This window comes from Cervus elaphus, chromosome 12 (genome assembly GCF_910594005.1).
Source record: "Cervus elaphus chromosome 12, mCerEla1.1, whole genome shotgun sequence".
Lineage (NCBI taxonomy): Eukaryota > Metazoa > Chordata > Mammalia > Artiodactyla > Cervidae > Cervus > Cervus elaphus.
In genome coordinates this window covers 63,652,520-63,675,676 of record NC_057826.1, presented here as the reverse complement: position 1 = coordinate 63,675,676, position 23,157 = coordinate 63,652,520, and the positions used below count along the sequence as shown (strand labels likewise).

Sequence of the window (23,157 nt, the reverse complement as noted above, 5' to 3'; positions counted from 1 at the left end):
CTCCTGCCTCGCCATTCTTGATTCTGGAAGCTTCAGTAGGCTCTTCTCGGTTGCTGGTACCCGGAAAGGCAGCCGCTTCAGCTCCAGGGGCGGGTCCCAAGGGTCTTGTCTCAGCTCCCGGGCCGTTTGGCCTCCTGGCGTTGGGGGAGGGGCGAGGGAGGTGCTGCTCGCGCCTCCTTTTGCGCTTGCGCGACGGGCTCCGAGCGGGTAGGAGCGCGTGCGCGATGACGTGTACGTCCGATGCGCGCGCAGGCTCTTCAGCTGGAGCGGACACACGGTGTGCGAACCGAACAGAATAACCCGCCCCCAGCGGGATGTGAAGGACTCCGGGTGAGGCCGGCCACGCCCCGCACGGTAACTCTCGGGCCCGGGTGGAGGGCGTCTCCTTAGTACTGGCCGGATTGGAGTTTTCCGAGAGTTTGAAGCTCTTGTGTATTTTTTACGGGGTGAGGAGCGTTCCACTGAGCGATCTTCGCACGCCCCGGCCAGGCCGGGCCTTGCGCGGGGCCGCCTTTGGCGCGCGCCTATGGGCTTCTGAGCGAGGCTGCGCATGTCACCTCGCGCGCGTCCCCGGCCTCACTTCCGCGTCGCGCGGCGAACTCGGAACATCGACGCCAGCTAGAGCGGCCACGAGGCGGGCGGGGTGAGAAGCGCCCCTGGCGCAGCCCTGCCCTCGCGTGTGTGGGGTGCTGCACCGCATGGTACGATCCGCGTGACGCCTTCCAGCCAGTCGTGGGGCTTTAGGTCGAGAGCCGTGCTTGTGCGCTTTGCCTTTTAGAGCCCAGGTCTCGGCGTTCCAAAACTCCGAAGGAAACGGTGCTGACCTCGCATTTCTAAGGAGCTGTGTGCAGCATTTTGACACCTGTATAAACCTTTCGTCTACCATGTAATTTCCTGACAAGTTGTTTGAAGCAAGACCGCGAGTTTAATAAGGAAGGAGGTCGAGGAAGTGAGTTGTATAGGACTGGGAACTTGGTAAACAAAGGACCGGTGGTTCGAAAGTGTAGAAATGAGGGCGGGGAAAACAGGTGGGAAGAGCAGGTGTTATTTTCTTTTCCCCTCTTTGGGGCATCCTTTGGCCAGTTCTCTGTGTGACTTCCCTCCCCTGTTAAATGGTCAAGGTCTGTGCTCTCAGCAGTAGGTGGGTCTGGGATAGAAATACACCGCTCCGAGTACTAGCAACCAAAGTTGAGGAATCTGCGTGCGAGGAGTATAGAAAATTTAGGGATTATTTCAAACTGGGTTGAGAGTGGGAAGTGGTAGTGTCTTGTGAAGATTTTTGCTCTGCCTTCGGAACTCTAGAGATGCCATGCCTCCTCTGGAGAGGATGGAAGCAGGGAGGTTGAAGGAATTCTGAAAAGAAGAGTTATTGATCTCAGAACAATGTGAATGTCCAAAGCTCTCTTCCTTCTGAGGGAAGACCACGCTCCCAGGGTTCGCGTCGCAGGGGCAGACCCGTGGATCGAGAGACCTCTCGAGCCCACCCTCGCGCTGCCTTGTGTATTTTAAAGCACACCAGGCTTTTACGGCAGAGTCCCTGGCAAATCCTGCCTGCTCTGCCTCTTTTTGGGCGCGACGCCGCGGCTAAGGTTGCAGAGAAAGTGCCTGGAGGTGCCGTGACGGCTGCTGGGAAGAGGGCCGGCCTGGGAGGGCCGGACGGCAGGTTCTGTAGTCTCCTCGGTAACCGCATGCTACTGGATCCCGCGGAGTGATCCGCGGGTTCCGGCTGGCGGCACGTTATTTATCGGACTCCCCTTCCCCAGAAGTGCTTTCCTTGAGGCGTTTTTTCACGTGGTTCTTGGTTAGCTAGCCTCTCTAGTTGAAAAGCGGTGATGTGGGCCCTGGTAGTCGACGGCGACTGCGGTTCTCTGAGACTGGCAGGAGGCCTTTTCACTTCGAAGTGTCTGGAGTTGGCGCTAGCCCTTCTTGATGCCAGAGAGCTATGTTTCCAGCTGTTGTGTGAGTTGAGTGGGTTGGATGCACCTTCCAGAAAACACATGCTTAGGATTTGAGAAAACTTAGTGCCCTGGGTACCTTGTCATAGTTTATCCAAGGCAAGGTTGCTATTTGATTGCTGTCCATTTCTGCCATAAAAGTTAGTTCTTTAAAATCTACTTAGGCAAGTATTAGGGACCTGCTAGCTTGCTAACCCTGAGTTGTGATAAAGGGATCATTCCTAGGAATAGAAAATGCTCATGAAGCCTGCATTAACGAATGGTATTTGGTGAAAGAAGGGGGTGGGGATGGGCTACTATCTTAGGTAAATGCAACTTCGTGCCTTAAAACCTAAAAGCATTTCAGATATATTTTGGAATTTACGTTTCAAATTAAGGGTTGTAGTCATGATAAAATGCCAAGGGTATAGTTTCTGGTACAAAGGAAGTGCTTACTAATAGATAGTGAGTACCATGGCAACCCACTCCAGTATTCTTGCCTGGAAAATCCCAAGGACAGGATCCGGGCTACAGTTCTTAGGGTCGCAGTCAGGTACGACGGAAGCGAGTTAGCACGCACGCACACCATTTATTTAATTATTAAAGTTAACCTAATGACGATTAAGAACGGATAGTTGGCTATTTTATTATCTTTACATCCCTTGCTGTCGTGTTTTCTGATTACTATTGCATGTAAATAATGCTTTTTAAAAGATTTTTCAAATTTCTGGGTCCATTGTATTTTGATGAATATTGAAATTCAAATGAATCTATTCTCTTACAAATTTGAGCTTCAGAAATGTAATTTAACCGCACTCCTGTAGGGAATAATTACGTTAAGGAACAAACTAATATCTCCATGCCTACCTTACAGTAATGCATTTACTGTATGAAAAGTTATGGTTATTTTTAGCAATTTTGAAAATACTCAGTTTAGGTTGACTATCATTTGAATGTTTTGTAATGTTTTGTGTTTTTAAGTAACAGTATTGGTTTGGAATTTTGGTTTACTTTGTTGCAGGGGTTGGGTGGGCAGGGGGTGGGGGGGAGGGAGAGACCGATACTAGTATCTGAATTAGGTAACTAGCTAGTAAACTAACTAGTGTATTTTGTAAGTTGTATGAAGATCGTGGCTTTAGTAGTTACTAAACATTTCCCAAAGAGGTCATTGGTGAAAAGATACTCAGAATAGGTACTCTGGAATTGTAACAGTTTTCTTACGATACTTGACATATTACTGGAAAACATTCTCTGTGGAATTGCATTTGTGTGTTGATGTGAGTGCCTGCACCTTCTGATGTTGACATTTTCAGAATGTTACTTAGAATTTTCCCAGCCACAACTGAATTTATCTCTGTACGTTATTATTATAGTAATTCTATGTGGATAACTGCTTGATCTTGAAAAGCTGAACTGAAATTTTTTTGAATGCTAAGTTATATCTGTATACCAAAACTGTGGTCTTCCTTAATGCTTTCAGAGAATTTTTAGAATCTTTCTGGAAGGAGATTTATTGCTTCATGAGTAGCCTAAGTAATTTGATTTTTGCAATTGGTTAAAGTTATCTTAGACTTTAGAGTGGTATTTGTGTGTCTGACACAGCTGAATTGCTGAATTGACTATCCTTTCTTAAGAAAATCCAATATTGTATTCCAAAAGCGTAGGCATATTACTTATAGTGAAGTGAAATTCATGCTTAAAAATTGTTGTGGAATAAAATTTTATTTCTTGCCTGTAAACCTTTAGCAACGTATGGCTTAAGATAGACACTATTTTGTTTGTAAATTACATTTTCGGTTTTACACATTTTGATCAATTTATGGAAGAAACTTGACAGGAGGATTAAAAAAAAGACTCTACAAGTCAAAAGTCTGAAAGTTCAAACTTCTTTTGAACTTAATACACACATTTTTACATTTATTAGATACTTGTGTACAGAGTGCAAATAAAGCAGTCTGACTCTTCTGAACTTCATTTTTGTGTTTCGATGAAAGGAAAAATTTGAAATGTGTATATATAATGTAAGTTTAAAATTTACAGTCTCTAAACTGGATTCCCATCAGTAGAATCTTTGATATTTCATATTATTAATTTTTAAAAGATAGTGATTTTTAAAGCATTGTTTAAAACTTCCTTGTCCACTTTTACCTGTAAAAATCATCTGAAAAATCAAGATTTTTTTTTTTTATTAGTTGGATCAAGATTTTATTATTATAGAAGACAGTGTTTAGGAAATTCTGAACTCTTTAATGTCTTCGTAGGTTTGGGATAGCTAAACAGTTTTTTCAAGTAGTTCTTTGCTGCCTGTCTTAAATGCACTTCATAAGTGTGTTTTTGCATAATTGCTTACAAAAATACTTGATTTGTAACAAAACTGAGCTTTATGGACTAAGTACAAGATTAGGAGTTTGTGTTATTTGATTTATATACAGTTTAATTTTATGTTTTTAGCTTTGTTTTATTTAGTTGGAGGATAATTGCCTTACAATGTTGTGTTGGTTTGTCATACAATAATCCTTTTTTTTTTCCCTCGAATAATCCTAATCAGCCATAGGTATATATATATATCTTCTCCCTCTTGAGTACCTCCCCCCATCTCACTCCTGTAGGTTGATGCAGAACTTTGGGCTGGTTTCCCTGTGTTTTATAGCAGCTTCCCCCAGCTATCTTATTTTACACATGGTAGTGTATATATGTCAGTGCTTCGCTTTCACTTCTTGTCTCCCACTCCCACCCCCCACCACCATAAGTCCATTCTGCATATCTGCATCTCTATTCATATTCCTGTCCTGTGAATAGGTTCACCAGTGCCATTTTTCTAGATTCTGTATATATGCATTAATATATGATATTTTTCTCCTTCTGACTTACTTTACTCTGACAGGCTCTAGGTTCATCCCCCTCAGTTCAACTGACATTTGTTACTTTTTATGGCTGAGTAATATTCCATTGTATGTATGTACCACAACTTCTTTATCTGTTTGACCGATTCTAGGTTCATCTGCATCAGTTCAACTGACATTGATTCCTTTTTATATCTAAGTAATATTCCACATGTATGTACCACAACTTCTTTATCTGTTTTTCTGTTGATGGACATCTAGGTTGCTTCCATGTCCTCTCTATTGTAAATAGTGCTGCAGTGAACATTGGGGTACTTGTGTCTTTTTGAATTACAGTTTTCTAAGGGTATATGCCCAGTAGTGGGATTGCTAGGTCATAATGGTTGGACAGCAGGGAGATCAAACCAGTCAATCCTAAGGGAAATCAACCCTGAATACTCATTGGAAGGACTGATACTGAAACTGAAGCTCTAGTATTTTGGTCACCTGATGCGAGTGGCTGACTCACTGGAGAAGTCCCTGATGCTGGGAGAGATTGAGGGCAGAAGAAGATGGCATTAGAGGATGAGGTGGCTGGATGGCATCACTGATGGAATGGACATGAACTTGGGCAAACTTCCGGAGATGTAGAGGGCCAGAGAGGCCTGGAGTGCTGCAGTCCATGGGGTTGCAACAAATCAGATATGACTAGGTGACTGAACAGCAACAGTGGTAGTTTAATTCCTAGTTTTTTAATGAATCTTCATACTGTTCTCCATAGTGGCTATATCAGTTTACATTCCCACCAACAGTGGAAGAGGGTTCCCTTTTCTCCACATCCTTTCCAGTATTTATTGTTTGTAGATATTTTGATGATGGCCTTTTTGACCAGTTATACACCATTTTGGAGGTATTGGTTTTTATGAACTTTCTGAACTTTACTGTTTTTTGTAAAAGTCACTGTATTTGTGACTTATAAGTCTGGTTAAATTTTGTCTTATCGGTCTCTGATAGATGTTACTTGAACTAGTTTTAGGAAATCAATAAACTTAATTGCCTTAAGCCTGAGGAAGCTTTTGAAAAGAATCATTCTAAATTTTATCTATCTCTTAAACTCCAAATCAGAGGAGAGATTTTTTTTTTTTTACCTTTCCTAAGTATTAGTGCTTTAGTGTTAGAAACGAGGGTTTCTATTTCATATCTAGCCATAGTCAGAAACAATAACCAACCTTTTTTGAAGTGTTGATACTTAAAGTATTATCCTGAAGATAATGAATATTTTAAGTTTTGGAGCCCCCTCCCTACTTTTTGGGGGGATCATGTGGCCAATCCTGAAAGATGTAAAATTCAGATCAGATGCTTTTATTGCTTGTCAGCAGCTCTGATGAAAAGTAAAATTAGACTTTTAATTAAAAAGAGGAACACCAGTAAGTGGCTCAGTTTGATTAGTCAGAAATTACTGACCCACTTAAACAAGAGAGTGTGTGTGTGCGCTAAGTTGCTTCAGTTGTGTTTGACTCTTTGTGACCCTATGGACTGTAGCCTGCCATGATCCTTTGTTGACGGGATTCTCCAACAGTTAAGATCACCAGAGTGAGTTGCCATGCCCTTCTCTAAGAGATCTTCCCACCCCAGGGATCGAACCTGTGTCTTATGTCTCCTACATTGGTAGGTGGATTCTTTACCCCTAGCGCCATCTGGGAAGCCTAGTGATACAGTATTTTCCTTTTTTGTATAAAAGCTAATTGAAGATGATAGCTTTATATTTTGTAGAATATTTAGGTAATTTATTTTTGAATGTATATCACTTCAGTTGAATGTAACAACCTGAGATTTCTTTATAATGGTTTATTGAGATATAGTTCCCATAAAATTAACTATTTAAAACATTTATATGTTTATTTGACTATACCAGGTCTTAGTTGCAGCATGCTGGGTCTTCAGTTGCTGGCATGTGGGCTCTTGGTTGCAGCATGTGGGATCTAGTTCCCTGACCAGGGATTGAGCCCAGGCCCCCTGCATTGGAAGTGTGTCTTAACCACTGGACGAGCAGGGAGTCCCAAAATTCAACATTTTAAAGGATACATTAACTGGTTTTTAGTTCCTGAACATTTCCATCACTCTTATAGAAAACCCCAAACTGTTAACAATTGTCCTAATTAATCCTCTCCCTTTTCACTGTCAACCACTGATCTACTTTATAGATTTGCCTATTCTGGACATTTCTTATAAATGGAATCATACAGTATATGTGTTTTTTTTGTGTAACTTTTATGAATTAACTAATTTAAGGTTTCTTTTTTTGGGGGGGGGGTAGGTTGTATGGTCATGAGATAAAAAATTTAGAAAGTGTCAGAGTATTTTTCCAGCCACCCTGTTTTCCCTTAATAAAGTCAATACTACCAGTTCCTCTTCTGTCTTTGCAGGTAGTCTGTGTCAGGCAAATACATACATATTCTTTTCTTTCTTTGGCTTTTTCTTTGTTTAAACTTATAGAAGTATATAGCATAATCTATAACTCTTTTGAACTTTATGCCCTTTGTATATCTTTTAGATAATGTTAATTTGTCTATAAGATTTATAATTCTCTTTTCTGGCTGCAGAATATCCCACTCTTTCATAGTACCACCATTTATTACAGGTGTGGATGTCCACCATTTATTACAGGTGTGTATATGTGTTTGCACATAGGTATGTAAGATAAAGTCCTAGGAGAACCATTTTTTCCTGGGATGTATGTGTTTCTACTTTTGATATTTTCTTTTTTTTTTTTTTTCCATTTATTTTTCTTGGTTGGAGGCTAAGTACTTTACAATATTGTAGTGGTTTTTGCCATACATTGACATGAATCAGCCATGGATTTACATGTATTCCCCATCCCGATCCCCCCCCCCACCTCCCTCTCCACCCGATCCCTCTGGGTCTTCCCAGTGCACTAGCCCCGAGCACTTGTCTCATGCATCCAACCTGGGCTAGTGATCTTTTTCACCCTTGATAATATACATGTTTCGATGCTGTTCTCTCAAAACATCCCACCCTTGCCTTCTCCCACAGAGTCCAATTGTCTGTTCTGTACATCTGTGTCTCTTTTTCTGTTTTACATATAGGGTTATCGTTACCATCTTTCTAAATTCCATATATATGCATTAGTATACTGTATTGGTCTTTATCTTTCTGGCTTACTTCACTCTGTATAATGGGCTCCAGTTTCATCCATCTCATTAGAACTGATTCAAATGAATTCTTTTTAATGACTGAGTAATATTCCATGGTGTATATGTACCACAGCTTCCTTATCCATTTGTCTTTTTATATTTTCATACTATCCTCAGAGATTCTGTCATCATACACTCTGAGTGGCTGATTAGATGAAAATGCTGGTTGACACACACCTTTTCTAGCACCTTTGACAGACTTTGATTTTTGCCATTCTGCTAGGGTAAAAAGCAGTATCTTAGGATGACTTTAATTCCTTCTGTTCTGTGACTGTGTACATTTTCTTAACCATTTGCAATTCCTGTCCTTTGTCCATTTTGCTATTAGATTTTTTGTTTTTCCAATTTGTATAAAATTCCTTTTTGTATTAGGGAAATGAGTTCTTTATGATATGTTTCAGGTACTGTTTTCCAGTTAGTTATTTTTTTAAATCTTGCATGGATAGTTTTTGTCATATTAAAAACAAATTTACATGATTCTGAATTTATCAAAAATTTTATTGTCTTATTAACTTCTAGGTTTTGTGTACTACTTATCAAAAATCTTTTTTCAAGATTTCTTTCAGAATTAAAAAAAATTTACACTGATTTGGGAGTAGGGGGTGGGATTTAAGTGTTTGGTCTATTGGAATTTTTTCAGTGTAAGGTCTGAGTTGGGGAGCCGACTGTTTCTTTTTCCAGTAAGTTCTGGTGTTTTGTCATGTTTTCTTTAAATGTATGTACTAATAGGGCTTCTTTGATGGCTCAGTTCATAAAGAAACCACCTGCAATGTAGGAGACCCAGGTTCCATCCCTAGGTTGGGAAGATCCCCTAGAAAAGGGAATGGCAACCCACTCCAGTATTCTTGCCTAGAGAATCCCATGGACAGAGGTGCCTGGTGGGCTACAGTCCATGGGTTCCCAAAGAATCAGACACAACTGAGTGACTAACACTTTCACTTTCATGTACTAATAAGTTAAATAGCATTTTACTTATGTATGAACTCATGCCAGTACTCCAAAGAGGTGAATCTCTGTACAGTGATAACATGGAAATTTGTTAATTTTTACTCAGGAGAATGTGCTTGTAACAGAATCCTCTCAAATTAATTCATAAATTATTGGGGTTCTTTTGGAATGCAGATGACTTTACAATTTAATCTTCTTTTTAAGTCTGCATACTTTTATATTTTCATATAATTTTTCTAAAATGAATACTTTTTATGTGAGGTTATTGCATGTATAGTGAATTATTGAAGGATTGGGATATGAGTAACTTAATTAGATTAAAATGAACTTTAAAATAGATAATCAAATATTCCAGAATGAATATCCTTACAGCGATTGAGAGAAAAGTAGAAGCCAAATCTTAGAAGAATTTAGGAATGTATTTTGGGATAACATAATCATTCTTACATTTTTGTTAATAAAATGTTCATTTGATTAAAGTGTTGTGTTGTTTTTTTTTAGGCTGGGAAGGCCATTATAATTATGTGGTAACTACAATTATCTTACTACTGATTTTCCCACTGGAATCATGGAGGAGAAACAGCAGATTATATTGGCTAATCAAGATGGTGGGACAGTGCCAGGAGCAGCACCTACCTTCTTTGTCATCCTGAAACAGCCAGGAAATGGCAAAACTGATCAAGGGATTTTGGTTACTAATCGGGATGCCTGTGCTTTGGCTAGCAGTGTGTCATCACCAGGAAAATCTAAAGGAAAGATTTGCCTTCCAGCTGATTGTACTGTAGGAGGAATCACTGTCACCTTGGATAACAATAGTATGTGGAACGAATTCTATCATCGAAGCACAGAGATGATTCTGACAAAGCAGGGAAGACGCATGTTTCCTTACTGTCGTTATTGGATAACAGGTTTAGATTCAAATATGAAATATATCCTTGTCATGGATATATCTCCTATGGATAATCACCGTTATAAATGGAACGGTCGCTGGTGGGAGCCCAGTGGGAAGGCTGAGCCCCATGTTTTGGGGAGGGTTTTTATTCATCCAGAATCTCCTTCCACAGGTCATTATTGGATGCATCAACCAGTGTCTTTCTACAAACTCAAACTTACAAACAATACACTGGACCAAGAAGGGCATATTATCTTGCACTCTATGCATCGCTACTTGCCACGGCTTCACTTGGTGCCTGCAGAAAAGGCTACTGAAGTGATACAATTAAATGGCCCTGGTGTCCACACTTTTACCTTCCCACAGACTGAATTCTTTGCCGTAACAGCTTATCAAAACATTCAAATTACCCAGTTGAAAATAGATTACAATCCATTTGCTAAAGGCTTCAGGGATGATGGCCTGAATAGTAAGCCCCAGAGAGATGGAAAGCAAAAGAACAGCTCTGACCAAGAAGGGAACAGTGTTCCCAGTTCTCCTGGTCAACGGGTCCGTCTTACAGAAGGTGAGGGGTCAGAGATGCAGCTAACAGATTTGGATCCTTTATCAAGGGGTCAGGAAACATCAGGCAAGGGTTTGGAGACGCCTTCCCTTAATATAAAGCGAGATTTTCTTGGTTTCATGGATATTGATTCAGCACTTGGTGAAGTCCCTCAGTTGAAGCAAGAGGTTTCTGAAAGGTAGGTAAAAACAATTTTCTGTTCTTAGAGATAAAAGGAAGATATGAATTTAAAATGTTGGTTATGTGGACTCGTGACTTTAGGTATTACTGATAATGCAAGCCACTATAAAATACCACACATTTGTGAAGTGATAGTTGCTTTTCCATTCTGCAAAATGATAGTTCATTTTTCTGTAATGAGTATCAATTGGGTTCACAATCTAGAATTGTAGGCAAACTAGATGACTTATCCCAGTGGGAACCTTAGATTTTAGACTTTTTTTAATCATGCATGTCTATTCCTTGTTAATATATAGGCAGCATTTAAAAAATATTAAAATGTAGTTCATATACATTATATATAGACAACTCTTGATTAATTGGATAAGGGAAAAGAATGACCCCCAAATCATAACTGAAACAAGACTTACCCAATGAGGCTCAGAAGAAATTGAAAGTAGACTAATTTATGTCTAGTATGTAAGAATTTCCTGGGACTTACCTGCTGGTTCAGTGGCTAAGACTCCATGCTTCCAGTGCAGAAGGTCCAGGTTCAATCCCTTGTCAGGGAACTGGATCCCACATGCAGGATCCCACTAAAGATCCTGCATGCCACATCTAAGACCCAGCATAGCTAAATAAATAAGAATTTTTTGCCCTATGGACTTCCTAATCCATAAATTTCCTGACTAAAAACAAGCTAAAATAACATGATACACTGTTGCACTTTTAAAATTTGAACTTGTGTTATTTATTTTTATTGAAGGCTTTGTATTTTAAGAGCAGTTTTAGGTTTGCAGCAAAATTGAGAGCAAAGTTTAGATATTTCCCATTACAACTTCTGTCCCCACCCATACATAGCCATTCCCATTTATCAACATCCACCATCAGAATGGTGCATTTGTTTATAATTGATGAACTTATATTGGCGCGTCATAATCACCCAAAGTCCATAGATTGCATAAAGGTTCACTCTTGGTGATACACATTCTGTGGGTTTGGACAAATAATGTAAAGACATGTATCCACCATAATAGTATCATACAGAGTATTTTCATTGCCTTAAAAATCCTCCATGTTCTACCCGTTAATCTCCCATTCCCCTCGCCTCTGGAAACCTCTGATCTTTTTGTTGTCTCATAGCTTTGCCTTGTCTAGAAAGTTGTATATCTGGAATCATACAATGATGATGTAGCCATTTCAACTTGGCTTCTTTCACTTAGTAATATGTATATAAAGTTTCCTCATGTCTATTCATGACTTGATAGCACATTTTTTTGTTTGGTTGTATAATTCAGTTCATTTATTCATTCATCTCTTAAAGGACATCTTAGTTGCATCTCAGTTTTGGCAGTTACGAATAAAGCTGCCATGAACATCTGTTTCCAAGTCTAATGTTCATTTGGATAGATACCAAGGATCATGGTTCCAAGACTGGATGGTAATAGCATGTTTGTTTGTTTATTTGTTTGTTTATTTATTTGGCTGCCCCAGGTCTTAGTTATGGCACACGGGATCTTCTGTCTTTGTTGTGGCATGCCGGATCTTTAGTTATGGCATTTGAACTCTTCAGTTACGGCATGTGGGATCTGGTTCCTTGACCAGGGATCAAACCTGGTCCCCCTGTGTTGGAAACGTGGATTCTTAGCCACTGGACCACCAGGGAAGTCCTGGTGACAGTATGTTTAGGTTTATAAGAAATTGCCAAACTCTCTAAAGTGGCTGTGCCATTTTTTGCAGTGAAAGAGAGTTCTTGCTGCTCTACATCCTTGTCAGCATTATCAATTTTCTGGATTTTGGCCTTTCTAATAGGTGTGTAGTAGTATCTTGTTTAAATTTGCCTTTCCCTGATGACATGATGTGGTGCATCTTTTCATGTGCTTATTTGCCATCTGTGTATCTTCTTTGGTATCTGTTAAAGTCTTTGGCCTATTTTCTAATCAGATTGTTTTACTGTTGTCTTCAGACTTCTTTGTATATTTTGGATAACATGTCTTTTGCAAATATTTTTTGCCAGTTTGTGGTCTGTCTGCTCATTCTCTTGATGTTGTCTTTCACAAAGCAGAAGTTTATTATTTTAATGAAGTTCAGCCTATCAGTGATTTCTTTCATGGATCATGCCTTTGATTTTGTATCTTGAGAAGTCATTGCCATATTTAAGGTCATGTAGGTTTTCTCTTAGGTTATCTTTTAGGATTCTTAAAATTTTGAGTTTTACATTTTGGTTTATGATCCATTTTGAATTAATTGATGTGAAAGTTGGAAGGTCTGTGTCTAGAGTCAATTTTTTTTGCATGTGGATGTCCTGCTATTTCAGCACTGTTTGAGAAGACTCTCTGCTCTGATACTGTCCTTGCTTCTTTGTCAAAGATCAGTTGGCTTTATTTGAATATTATTTGTGGGCTGTCTAGTCTGTTCCCTTGACCTAGTCTGTTCTTGTAACAGTACTGCACTGTTTTGATTATTGTAGCTTTTTAAGGAAGTCTTGAACTTGGGCAGTGTCAGCTCTCCAGCTTTGTTCGTTTTCAATACGTGTTGGCTATTCTGGGTCTTTTTTGTCTCTATATAGTCTTGAGAATCAGTTCAACCATATTCACAGAATAACTTGCAGGGATTTTGATTATTCTTGCGTTGAATCTATAGATCAAGTTGGGAAGAACTGACATCTTAACTGTATTGAGTCTTCCTGTTCATGAATATTGACTACCTCTCCATTTACTTAGTTCTTTAATTGTTTTCATCAGTGTATTTTCATTTTCCCCATATAGATCTTGTATATATTAGATTTATAACTAAGTATTCACTTTCGGGGTGTGATAATGTAAACGGTATCGTGTTTTCCACTTGTTCTTTGTTGATACATAGGAAAACTATTGAATTTTGTACTTTATCCTCGTATTCTGCAGCTTGTTTATTAGTTCCAGAAGATTTTGGGGGATTCTTTGACATTTTCTACCTAGATGATCATGTCATTTGTGAACAAAGATAGTTTTATTTCTTTCTCTTAAATCTGTATTACTTTTATTTTCTTTTATTGCATTCACTAGGACTTCCAGTAAGATGCCAAAAAGGATTGATGAGAGCAGACATCTTTTCTTTCTTTCTTATCTTAGTAGGAAAGTTTCTAATTTAAGTTGAGAAAGTTCCCTTCTATTTGCTAGTTCACTGAGAGTTTTTACCATGAGTGGGTGGTGGTGTTCAGTCACTAATTCGTGTCTGACCCTTTTCAACTCCATGAACTGCAGCACGCCAGGCTGCCCTGTCCTTCACTATTTGCTGGAGTTTTCTCAGATTCATGTCCATTGAGTTGGTGCTGTTATCTAACCATCTCATCCTCTGCTGCCCCTTCTTTTGCCCAGCATCAGGGGCTTTTCCATCTTAAGCTCTTTGTATCAGGTGGCCAAAGTTTTGGAGCTTCAGCATCAGTCCTTTCAATGAATATTCAGGGTTGATTTCCTTTAGGATTGACTGGTTTGATCTCCTTGCTGTCCAAGGGACTCTCAAGAGTCTTCTCCAGCACCAAAAATAGAAAGCATCAATTCTTTGGCATTCAGCCTCCTTTATGGTCCAACTCTCATATCTGTACATTATGGTCCAACTCTCATATCTGTACATGACTACGGGAAAAACTGAAACTTTGACTTTATGGACCTTTGTTGGCAAAGTGATGTCTCTGCTTTTTAATATGCTGTCTAGGTTTGTCATAGCTTTTCTTCCAACGAGCAAGTTTAATTTCATAGCTGCAGTCACTGTCCACAGTGATTTTGGAGCCCAAGAAAATCTGTCACTGTTTCCACTTTTCCCCATCTATTTACCACAAAGTGATGGGACCGGATGCCATGATCTTAGTTTTTCGAATATTGAGTTTTAAGCCAGCTTTTCACTCTCCTCTTTCACCCTCATCAAGAGGTTCTTTAGTTCCTCTGCTTTCTTCCATTAGAATGGTATCATCTTCTTAACTGAGGTTATTGATATTTCTCCCGGCAGTCGTGATTCCAATTTGTGATTCATCCAGCCCAGCATTTCACATAATGTACTCTGCATAAAAATTAAATAAGCAGGGTGATAGTATACAGCCGTGACGTGCTCCTTTCCCAATTTTGAACCAGTCCATTCTAAAGGAGATCAGTCCTAGGTGTTCATTGGAGAGCCTCATGTTGAAGCTGAAACTCCAATACTTTGGCCACCTGGTGCGAAGAGCTGACTCATCTGAAGAGATCCTGATGCTGGGAAAGATTGAGGGCAGGAGGAGAAGCGGACGACAGAGGATGAGATGGTTGGATGGCATCACCGACACAATGGACATGGGTTTGGGTGGACTCCAGGAGTTGGTGATGGACAGGGAGGCCTGGCATGCTGTGGTTCATGCGGTCGCAAAGAGTTGGACAAGACTGAGTGACTGAACTGAACTGATTGTGTCATGTCTGGTTCTAATCGTTGTTTCTTGACCTGCATACAGGTTTCTCAGGAGGCAGGTAAGGTGGTCTGGTATTCATATCTCTTTAATTTTCCACCGTTTGTTGTGATCCACACAGTCAAAGGCTTTAGTGTAGTCAGTGAAGCAGAAGTAGGTGTTTTTCCAGAATTCTCTCGATTTTTCTAAGATCTAAAGGATGCTGGCAATTTGATCTCTGGTTCCTCTGCCTTTTCTAAATCCAGCTTCCATCTGGAAGTTCTTGGTTCATGTACTGTTGAAGCCTAGCTTGAAGGATTTTGAGCCTTACCTTGCTAGCATGTGGTCCCTTCTGGTGGCTCAGATGGTAAAGAATCTGCCTGCAGTGCAGACGACCTGGGTTAAATCCCTGGGTCGGGAAGATCCCTTGGAGAGGGGAATGGCTACCCACTCCAGTGTTCTTGTCTGGAGAATTCCATGGACAGAGGAGCCTGGTGGGCTACAGTCCTTGGTGTCGCAAAGCATCAGACACGACTAAGTGATTAACACTTTTCATACTTTTTGCTAGTATGTGAAATGAGCACAGTTGTATGATAGTTTGAACGTTCTTTCGCATTGCCTTTCTTTGGTATTGGAATGAAAACTGACCTTTTCCAGTCCAGTGGCCATTGCTGAATTTTCCAAATTTGCTGACCTATTAAGAGCAGCACTTGAACAGCAGCATCTTTTAGGATTTTAAATAACTCAGCTGGAATTCCATTACCTCCACTAGCTTTGTTCCTAGTAATGCTTCCTAAAGCCCACTTGACTTTACACTGTAGGCTGTCTGGCTCTCGGTGAGTGACCACACCATTATGGTTACCTGGGTCATTAAGACCTTTTTTGTATAGTTCTTATGTATATTCTTGTCACCTCTTCTTAACTTCTGTTAGGTCCTTATCATTTCTTGCCCATTTCTGGTTTTGATCTTTAGTGTCTTTTTTTGCTTCTTTATTAGGATTTTCATTTGTCTGCTTATGTTGCACATCTGTTCTTACCATAGCCTGCCAGGCTTCTCTGTTCATGGAATTCTCTAGGCAAGAATACTGGAGTGGGTTGCCATTTCCTCCTCCAGGAGATCTTCCCAACCCAGGGGTTGAACCCGAGTCTCCTGCACTGCAGGCAGATTCTTTACCACTGAGCCACCTGGGAAGCCCACGTGCGGTCTACTTTATTTATTAGAATTCTTAGCATGTCAATCATAGTTATAAATTCCCAATCTGGTAATTTCAACATCCCAGTATGATGATTTTGACGGTTGCTCTGTCTTCAAGTTGTGGTTTTTTTTTTTTTTTTTTTTTGCCTTTTAGTATGTGTTGTTAATTGTTTATGGCTAGGTGGACAGGATGTGTTAGGTAAAAGGAAGTGCTTTATATAATAGGCTTTTAATAATGTTGTGGTAAGGCATGGATGTGAGGGAGAGGGAAGTGTTCTTTTAGTTATATGATTAGTTCTCAGTTTTTAAATAAGGCTGTGCTTCTGGGCTGTGAACTTCACAGGTGCTTTTCATATCCCTTCTTGCCCCCTTAAGTTGGACAGGATTGGCTGTGGTAGGCTGGAGTTGGGTAAGTTCCCTTTCCCCAGGTCAGTTAGGCTGGGGAAACCCCCAAGTTAGACCACCACCACCAAGTTAGACTCTGGTTAACTCATTTCTCTCTAGAGATTAGGCTTTGTTGTTAAAAGTAACAGAGGCCATCCCTGTGAGCCACCTGCACCCCAGGATTTTTATCATGAGCTGATATTTACTGTGAGATCTTGTCTAGCTCCTAAAGGAAAACTTAGAGAAATATGGGAGTCCCTTATAACTGGGCACCCCTGGAGTTTTAAACTCGGGCTGTCTTACGCTGAGTGTTCAGCAGTTTGTCAGTTACAGTTCAGGTTTCTCTACCCTGGCACTGGTTCCCAAGGTGGGGTCTGTTGTCAGTTACTGCTCCATTAAACCATGGTCCCCTGTGTTTACCTGTCTGTTTCAGCAGTTTGCACTGTCTCTTATGGATTCAAAATAATTATTGATTTTTCAGTCCGTTTAACTCTTTCCTTGTTAGGACCTAGTGGCTGTTTCTAAGCTCCTTATATTTGCTACTGAAAATTTGCCTTATTTCAATGTTAAAATCTAAGTTTGGCAGAAGTACATCCCAGCCCAATACTTGCCAATCAGTCCTTCCAATGAATATTCAGGAGTGATTTCCTTTAGGGTTGACTGGTTTGATCTCTATGCTGTTGAAGGGACTCTCAAGAGTCTTCTCCAGCACCACAGTTTGAAAGCATCAGTTCTTTGGTGTTCAGCCTTTTTTATTGTCCAGCTCTCACATCTGTACACGACTACTGGAAAAACCATAGCTTTGACTGTGTGGACCTTTGTTGGCAAAGTAGTGTCTCTGCTTTTTATTTTATTTTATTTTTAAATAAAAAGTTTTATTGGAGAAAAATAGAACCACCACGTACACAGGGAAAAGAGCACAAAAATTCAACTGATACAGAACTGAAAGTCACAACTACTCAATGTTGTTTGCGATTACTTTACTTTTCAATTTCTTAAATGGCGTCCCTCAGTTTTTTAAATAGTCTTGCCAATTTTTTTCAGCTTAAATAGCATCAAGTTTTCAAAAAATTAAAAGCCTCAGCGAAGGGACCAGCTTTTAAGATAACAAAGGTGACACCAAGAGTCTCCTAATAGGACCAATTCTACCGAAAAATTCCTGAAAAACATAACTACTGAGTCTGGTAGAACAGTAGCTCAGAGACCATCAGGGATTAGTTAGAACACTGACTCAGACGGTCCAGTCTGCAGAGAGGGCAAACAAAAAAGCTGCATTTCCCTGTCAGTTGAGTTCATGTAAGAAAACCAAGGAGGTGCTAAGAAAATACAGGCAATGGCTGCTCAAAATAATTAAGAAGACATTCTAAATACCACATATTATTAGACAACAGTGTGTAAAGTGATGCAATTAGAAAACAGGCAACTTAAAAAAAAAATATGGTCACAGGTCTTTGAGAACTCAAGAAAACAATGGCAAACACAAGAGCTGAAAGTCTCAGCTGAGGGGTGAAAGTGAAAGTGAAGTCACTCAGTCATATCCAACTCTTTGCGACCCTGTGGACTGTAGCCCACCAGGCTCCTCTGTCCATGGGATTCTCCAGGCAAGAATACTGGAGTGGGTTGCCAGTTCCTTCTCCAGGTGTCTCTGCTTTTTAATACACTGTCTAGATTTGTCATAGCTTTTCTTCTAAGGAGCAAGCGTCTTTTAAGTTCATGGCAGCAGTCACTGTCAGCAATGATTTTGGAGCCCAAGAAAATAAAATCTGTCACTGTTTCCCCATCTAAATCTTAAGATTCTGATCTTAAGAGTTAAGAAAATGGTTCAGATTTATGAATGCATAAATATCTGTTACTGAAGAGGAAAAAAACAACTTGATGTGCATGTTCCAAGAAATAGCATTATCTTCTACCTGAAAATGGTATTTAGCTATATGCAGACTTTGTCTTCAGATGCTTGATTTGGGAGCTGAGATTATTTTGAGGCAGGGCTTGTGGTGAGAACTCTTAGGATTTACTCTCTCAGTGACTTTAATATATAACATAGAGCAGTGTTAATTATATCAATCATGTTGTGCATTGTAAACCTAGTACTTACTTACTTTATAATGGAAGTTTATACTTTTCCACCGCCATCATAGTTTCCCTTTCCCCTGCCTGCAGTAACCACAAATCTGATCTCTTTTTCTGAGTGTATATTGAAGTATAATCAACCTACAGTATTGTTCATTCTGGTGTGTAGCATAGGGTGGTTTGGTATTTGTGTACATTACAAAGTGATCACCATGATAAATCTGTTAATCATTTGTCATAATGTAATTTTACATTTTGTATATATTGCATTAATAGTGTATTAATATGTATTACGTTATTATTGGCAGTATTTCCTGCACTGTATGTTTTATTCTTGTGACTCATTTACTTTGTGACTAGAAGTTTGTACCTCTTAATTTTCCTCACCTATTTCATTTATTACTTTTACCTCTCCTCTGGTAGCCATCTAGTTCTCTAGATCTATGACTCTTGTTTCCATTTTGTTATTTTTGTTCATTTCTTTCTCTTTTTTTTTTTAAGATTCCACATATAAGTGAAATCATAAAATATTTGTCTTTTTATGTCTGACTTTTTCACTTGGCACAATATCCTCTACGTCCATCCATGTTGTTGCAAATGGCAAGATTTCATTCTTTTTTTTGTGTGTGTGGCTAGTATTCATCTATTATCTTTTTTATCCATTCACCTATTGATGGACACTTAGATTGTTTCCATATCTTAGTTATTGTGAGTAATGCTGCTGTGAACATAGATGTGCATGTCTTTTTTTTTTTTTTTGCATATGTCTTTTTGAATTAGTGTTTTAGTTTCTTTGAAAAAGTACCCAGAAGTTGAATTGCTTGGCAGTTGCTATGGCAGTTTTATCTTTAATTTCATGAAGAACCTCAATACTATTTTCCATAGTGGCTGCACCAGCTTACATACCCACCAACAATGCCTGAGGGTTCCCTTTTCTCCACATTCTCTCCAGCATATCTGTTGTCTTTTTGATAATACCATTTTGACAGGTGAAGTGATAGCTCATTGTCTGTCTCTCTCTTTAGTCGCTAAGTTGTGTCCAAGTCTTGTGACCCCATGGACTCTAGCCTGCCAGGCTCCTCTGTCCTTGGTATTCTCCAGGGAAGAATACTGGAGTGGGCTGTCATTTCCTTCTCCAGGGGATCTTCCCGATGTGGGAATTGAACGTGGGTCTCCTGAATTGCAGACAAATTCTTTACCCTCTGAGCTTTGAGGGAAGCTCTTAGCTCATTGTGGTTTTATTTTTTTATGGTTGCACTGGGTCTTTGTTGCTGTACGATGGCTTTCTCTAGTTGCAGTGAGTGGGGGTTACCCTCTCATTGTGGTGCACAGGCTTTTCATTGCTATGCCTTCTCTTGCAGAGCTATAGCCCTAGGGCGCGTGGGCCTTCAGTAGTTGTCTCACGCAAACTCGGTAGTTGTGGCACATGGGTTTAGCTGTTCTGCGGCATGTGGACTCTTCTGGGAACAGGCATTGAACCTGTGTCCCCTGCATTGGCAAGTAGATTCTTAACCACTGGACCAACAAAGAAGTCCTCATTATGGTTTCGATTTGCATTTCCCTGCTGATGAGTGATGATGAGCATCTTCTCATGTACCTGTTGCCCATTTGTATGTCTTTTCTGGAGAAATGTCTCTTTAGGTTCTCTGTCCATTTCATGATAAGATTTTTTTTTTTTTTATGTTAAATGGATTTTTATATATTTTGTATGTGAACACTTTGTTAGATAATTGTTTGCATATATCTTCATTCAGTAGGCAGCCTTTTCTTTTGTTCGTGTTTTCTTTCCTTGTGCACAAGCTTTTTAGTTTGGTTATTCCCATTTGTCTGTTTTTGTTTTCCTTGCCTTAGGAGACATACTCAAAATATTGCTAAGACTGATAAAAGCATTGTTAATACTACTTATAATTTTCTTCTAGGAGTTTTATGATGTCAAGTCTTACTTTTAAGTCTTCAATCCACTTTGAGTTTATTTTTGTATATCATGTGAAAAAGTAGTCCAGTTTGATTTTTTTGCATGTAATTGTCTAGTTTTCCCAACACTATTTATTGAGAAGGCTGTCTTTTTCTCATTGTATATTCTTATCTCCTGTGTTGTAGATTAAATGTCCATGTAAGTGTGGGTTCATTTCTGGGCTGTTCTGTTTCATCCATCTGTGTCTACTTTTGTGCAAGTATTATATATATATTTTTTTGGTGACTATAGCTTTGTAGTCTGTTTGATATCAGGGAGCATGGTACCTCTAATTTATTCTTCTTTCTCAGTATTGTTTTGGGTAGTTAGGCTCTTTTGGATTTTCATACAAATTTATTCTTCCAGTCTGTGAGCACAGTATATATTTTCATCTCTTGTTGTCTCAGTGCTTTCATCATTGTCTTACAGTTTTCTGAGTAGAGATCTTTTACTTCCTAGATTTATTCCTGGGTATCTTATTTCTTTTTGATGCAGTTGTAAATGAGATTGATTCCTTAGTTTCTCTTTCTGATAGCATGTTGTTAGTGTATAGAAGTGCAACAGATTTCTGCGTTTTAATTTTGTATCCTGCAGCTTAACAGAATCATTCATTTGTTCTAATAGTTTTTTGGTGGTGTCTTTTGGATTTTCTGTATATAGCATTAGTATGTCACCCGCAAACAGTGAGTTTTACTTCCTGCCCAGTTTGGACTCCCCCCCCCCCTTTTTTTCCTTCTTTTAGTCACTTAATATTGGAAGTCCCAGCCAAAGTAATCAGATAGAAAAGTGGTGACAGTGGGCATCTTGTCTTGTTCCTAATCTTAGAGGCAGTGCTTTCAGCTTTTCACCATTGAGTATGATGTTGGCTGTGTGTTTGTCATAATGGCCTTTATTATGTTGAGTTATGTTCCTTCTATACCTACTTTGTTGATAGGTTTTATGATAAATGGACTTTGAATTTTATCAAAAGTTTTTTCTGCATTTATTGAGATGATGTGATTTTTATTCTTCAATTTGGTAACATGGTGTTGCCAGATTGATTTGTGGATAGAACCATCTTTGCATCTCTGGGATAAAATCCTACTTCATCAAGGCTTATGATACTTTTAATGTATTGTTGAATATGTTTTGCTCATATTTTATTGAGGATTTTTTCATTTATGTTCATAAGTGATACTGGTCTGTAGTTTTGTTTTTTTTTTAAACAGTCCAGGTCTTTATTTTTACACCCATCAGGCCATGAATTGGAGAAGGCAATGGCACCCTACTCCAGTACTCTTGCCTGGAAAATCCCATGGATGGAGGAGCCTGGTAGGCTGTAGTCCATGGGTCGCTAAGAGTCAGCACGACTGAGTGACTTCACTTTCACTTTTCAGTTTCATGCATTGGAGAAGGAAATGGCAACCCACTTCAGTATTCTTGCCTGGAGAATCCCAGGGACAGGGGAGCCTGGTGGGCTGCCATCTATGGGGTTGCACAGAGTTGGACGCGACTGAAGCGATTTAGCAGCAGTAGCAGCAGGCCATGAATTCATAGGGAATGGGCTCCAACGGTTCAGGTTCCTTTCCATTGGTCCTCATGAAGTGTGCTTCTCTGGGTGGAGCAGGCTGGTGCTTCAGCTGAACCCAAGTCCCTTTCTCTTTGGCTTCCTTCTTTTTCTGATCATTTTCCTTCACATGTTTCAGGAAGCTGTCTCGGCTCAAGAGTGCTTAATATGCTCAATACGCACATTAATTCTCTTGGCAAGAATCTTACCTTTAACTTGTTTGTTTTACAATGATGCCAGTAGCATGCTGGATAACATTGTAGACTCTGTTACCATGCCATGATAACATTTGTGGGGCATTCCTGTTTGAATAGTACCCATTCCCTTCACATCTACAATATCACCCTTCTTGTAGATTCACATGTATGTGGCCAAAGGAACATTCCATGTTTTCTAAAGTCCTAGAGAACATGTAGTGGGTGCCCCTCTTCTTTCCTTTTGTGTTGGTCATTTTGGCGAATTACTGGAAGATGGTGGTTCTGGCCGAAAAGCGGTTGGTAGTTTTTTTTTTTTTTGGAGGTGGTGATGTCTTTGATTTTGGTATCAGGGTAATGCTGATGTAGTAGAAGTTCAGATGCATTCTTTGCTCATAGATGTTTTGGAATGTTTTGAGAGAAATAGTTGTTAATTGTCTAAATGTTTGGTAGGATTCACCTGTGAAGCCATCTGGTCGTGCACTTTAATTTCTTGGGAGTCTTCTAAATCACTGATTCAGTTTTATCATTGTCACAGTAAGTCCCCTACATACAAACCAGTGAGTTATAAACTTTCAAAGATGCATGTGTGTGTTCTTTCAGTATCTGATGTGAGTGAAGTTGCAGCTTACCCTCGATCTTCTATTGCTGAAAATCTTTCAGCTCTGCCATCTTATACCTCCTTCCCTCTTCTAGACAGTAACTCTTCTTGCCTGTTCACTTGATGCTAGCCCCTGTATGCCAGCTGTTTTACTGTACTACTGTACTTTTCAAGGTACTGTACTATAACATTCAGACAGTTTTACTTTTTTGTTTTTTAATGTATTCAGTTCAGTCGCTCAGTTGTGTCTGACTCTTTGCGACCCCATGGACTGTATAGCTATGCCAG

At 39.6% G+C, this 23,157-nt stretch overlaps 1 protein-coding gene across 13 annotated transcripts in view; it reads left to right on the top strand.

The window, feature by feature from the left end:
- The window catches only part of MGA (MAX dimerization protein MGA), a 145,435-nt gene that overhangs the window by 46,040 nt on the left and 76,238 nt on the right, over nucleotides 1-23,157 (top strand). For 5 of the 13 annotated variants that reach the window (XM_043919160.1, XM_043919159.1, XM_043919158.1 and 2 more), the window contains exons 1-2: nucleotides 233-354; nucleotides 9,421-10,551. The exons of 2 other annotated variants lie outside the window; for them this stretch is intronic. In XM_043919160.1, the coding sequence (XP_043775095.1) occupies nucleotides 9,488-10,551 (1,064 nt within the window). In that variant the 5' untranslated portion in view covers nucleotides 233-354; nucleotides 9,421-9,487. Of the gene's footprint in view, nucleotides 1-232; nucleotides 355-386; nucleotides 702-6,736; nucleotides 7,424-9,420; nucleotides 10,552-23,157 lie in introns of those variants that run through there. 6 more of the 13 variants (XM_043919153.1, XM_043919154.1, XM_043919157.1 and 3 more) reach the window with 5 other exon arrangements.